Below are 3,467 nucleotides of genomic sequence, written 5' to 3'. Positions count from 1 at the left end.
GGAGGAGGAGGAGGAGGAGGAGGAGGAGGAGGAGGAGGAGGACGAAGATGATGACATCAGGCCCTAGGCCTCTGGAAAAATATGCTAAACAGCCGCTCCCACCTGACTCAGTGAAACAGAGTGTTCTGTTAAGTTGTGAGTCAAAGTGAACTGCAAATTCAGCAGACACGCATAACATGGCTGTAAGGTGAATGGAGTGGCTGTTGCAAGTTGAATCGAGTCCCCTCTGCTCAATCTATAAGCATTTGGTCCTTGAAATCACTGGCTCTGATATCAACCTATCATTTATGCAATTCATTGGCTTCTATTAATCTACAAAAAAAAGCAATTGTTGGGTCAAAACTGATGCTTCATATTTGCAGATTTTAGGCTATTGGATCAACTTATTTCTACTCAATATAATTTAAAAGTCTTTCCTCATTTGGGTTCTGTTTCTGAACCCCGTAACAGCTGTCAGATGAGAGTCCACCCGTGTGGATCAGCTGATCAGGTGCCAGGCTGGCCCATCAGAACCTAACGTGGTTTCTACAGATGGCTGCAGGCAGTGTTGCCCGCAAGCAGCACAGAGAAGTGTAGACCAACACCAGCTTTTAAAGCCAGAGGCCCACTGTACAAGTTTGGCTCCACAGAGAGAGACAGACAGACAGACAGAGACTGAGACAGACAGAATCAAAGAGACAGAGAGAGAGAGACAGAGAGACAGAGAGAGACAAAGAATGCTTATTTTGTATAAATCAGCTCTTATAAAATATATGGGGTGTTGAAAGAATTCTATGTAGGCTCCTTTCTTGGACACTGAGTGACCTCTGCAGGTACTGCCCAGAGCCAGTCATTTACAGAGAGAAAGTCTCATGTTTAGAGACCTCACAGTGCCTCCACTCAGGAACAACTTCCCAAATAACCTCAATTAATCAATCAATCTCTCCCTCACACACACACACACACACACACACACACACACACAGCCGCAAAGTGTCCACATGGGGCACCAGATAAATTCAGTTTTCCCTCAGAATCCGCATTCTTTCAAAGCTAGGAATTTCCAATTTAGAGCCTGTGAATGATTCCAAACTTCTTGGAAAGCAATGTGACAGCATAAACCAGTACTTAAAAAAAAAAATCAGTGCTATAAAGATGACTGACCATAAGTGGCCCAGAAATTCCTCTTCAGGAATTCATTCTGAGGCAGTAACTCAACTCAGGCAAAGAGCTATACCCTGTAAACGTGTTCCTCAAGACTGTGACAGTGAAACTTGGAACGGAGAATGCTAAGGGATTATTTATAAGGACATAAGACAGCTGTAATAAAAGATATAATTAGGGAGTGGGAATGTAGCTCAGCAGTAGAACACTTGCCTAGCATGCCCAAGGCTCTAGGTTCCAACCCGAGAACTTCAAAAATAATAAGGATAATTATAAACAAAAATTTAGGCGATACTGTTGCACAAATGATAGTTGAAAATAGTTTCATGAAATAATTGCAACACAGTAACATATGTGTGCATTTGGAAAGTAAGAGCAAGTTTTGTTACAGTCCTAGGTAGAATTTCTTTACCATTTAAAGTGGTAACCTTGCATTTTCAACAAAGAAGGAGCAAATCTATAAAGCAAGAGCTAAATCAACCTAAGAACTGCAAAAGTCCCCTCGTTCAGGTTCACTTCCCACAGTTTGGGTGCTGCTGCTAAGGTCTGAAAATACTACATGAGAAACTCTAGAAATATGCAATTCACAAGCTTTAGATAAATTTTATGACAGTATAGTTATTATTCTATTTTTATTATCAGTTATTGTTGATAATCTCTTGCTGCATCCAATTTAAAAAATCAAGCTTTATCACAGGTATGTGCATACATCCCATAGTATATATGCGGTTTGGTACTATCTACAGTTTTAGGAAATCTTCAAAACACCTCTGAAGGTATCCACAGGTAAGAGAGTTACTATTAATATTACTATCAATCTTAAATAACATATATTCAGAGCTTATCATGTATTAGCAACTGTATTAAGCCCTTTTATGGCCATTACCTAAACTTTACAACACCTACCAGTATGCGGTAGATATTACTACTTTCCCTACTTTATAGGCAAGAACACAGTGAGGCACAGACAGAATAAAGCTTCACAAGGCACGCAGCAGCTGGCACTGGTCAGAAATGCTCCTTGTGCCATTTCCAAGTCCCCACCAGCTAGGGGGCTGGGGATTTAGCTCAGCAGCATAGCGCCTGCCTGGCAAGCGCAAGGTCGTGAGTTCGATTCCCAGTACTGGAAAAGAAACAAAACAAAAACAAAAAAAGTAAAAGTCTCCACCAGCTAAACTTTGCCCCGGCTTGGACAGACATGACAAAATCCTCAACAGAAGCCTCCCAGCAACAGTTGTGAAACAGGCAGTGGCTCGGGAGCTTCACAGGGAATTTCAGAGATCGTTCATGTTGCAGTGTGGGGAGCAGGCCCTTCGTTTCATTCTGACCCAGGCTCTGACCACCGGCTTGCTCTCCTGACCATGCTGCATTGGCAGAGTCTGTCAGCTGCTAAGAGGCTCCCCAAAACGGGAGCAGCCCCCGTCCGGGTTCGCTCCCATGCCATGGAGGGTGCAGTCACACACACAGCCCCGAGAGGAAAGTTCGATGACTCAGAAGTGAGCCCTCCTGACTTCACCGTGACGACGCGACTCTACTCCCTGCTCCCTCAGACGGACGGACGGACGCAGGGACGGCCTCGCTCAGGCTGCCTGAAGTACCCCGTGAGCGCCCACAGCTACGAAGCACCTAACACCAAGTCCTCGTGCTCTTGTAACGCAAATGCCAGCTCCTCCAAGTCCCCCACTCACAGCCTTTCCTGTTTTCTAAGCTGGTGGTGTGCTGCCACACCGACAGCGGCTCTGTGATTTCAGGATGTCGAAGGCAAAAAGGCCCTATGCAAAACAGGAAGAAGCTCTCAGAGCAAATGTTACAGGCGTTTCCAGAACGTTCCCTGTCATGGGACCAAGCGATCACTGGAGCCCTGCCAAGGCCCCTCCCCATGATGAGGTCCACATCGTAGTGGAGGAGGGAGCCTGACCTCACACCACAAGGCTTGCCAGTCTGGCAGAGCCCTGCCCCTCCTCAGTGCTCTAGCTCCCTGCCTCGGTGCCAAATGACCCCTGGCAGATTTTCAACACTGAACTGTCCCTCAGAAAAAAAATTTGTGCTGGACCTAGTCGGACAGGCCTTTAATCCCAGAACTCTAGGAGGCTGAGGCAGGAAGACTGCAAATTCAAGCCAGGGCAATTCAGCAGCTTGGCACACATGTCTCAGCAACAAAAGGTGCTGGGGGGGCACTGGGGATTTAGCTCAGTGCAAAGGCCCTGGGTCCAATCTTTACTGGGCTGGGGGTGGGAGTTTGTCCCATTGAGGGCATTAAAAATGGAGGAACTTCAAAATATACTCCTTGGGGGCCAGGGATTACGCCTGTAATCCCAGCACTC

General features: G+C 46.0%; 1 protein-coding gene across 4 annotated transcripts in view; it reads right to left on the bottom strand.

Annotated features, from left to right (window-relative positions):
* B4galt1 (UDP-Gal:betaGlcNAc beta 1,4- galactosyltransferase, polypeptide 1) overlaps window positions 1-3,467 on the bottom strand; it is a 45,405-nt gene that overhangs the window by 35,301 nt on the left and 6,637 nt on the right. The window contains exon 1 of one of the 4 annotated variants that reach the window (XM_005401108.2): window positions 2,832-3,039. The exons of the other annotated variants lie outside the window; for them this stretch is intronic. Within the exon in view, the coding sequence (XP_005401165.1) occupies window positions 2,832-3,024 (193 nt within the window). The 5' untranslated portion in view covers window positions 3,025-3,039. Of the gene's footprint in view, window positions 1-2,831; window positions 3,040-3,467 lie in introns of those variants that run through there. 4 annotated transcript variants of the gene reach the window in all.

The sequence above is a fragment of the Chinchilla lanigera genome, unplaced genomic scaffold (genome assembly GCF_000276665.1).
Source record: "Chinchilla lanigera isolate Chin_1 unplaced genomic scaffold, ChiLan1.0 scaffold00071, whole genome shotgun sequence".
In the NCBI taxonomy this organism is placed as follows: domain Eukaryota; kingdom Metazoa; phylum Chordata; class Mammalia; order Rodentia; family Chinchillidae; genus Chinchilla; species Chinchilla lanigera.
Note: the sequence above shows the minus strand (reverse complement) of the source record. Positions and strands in the feature narration are given on the sequence as shown.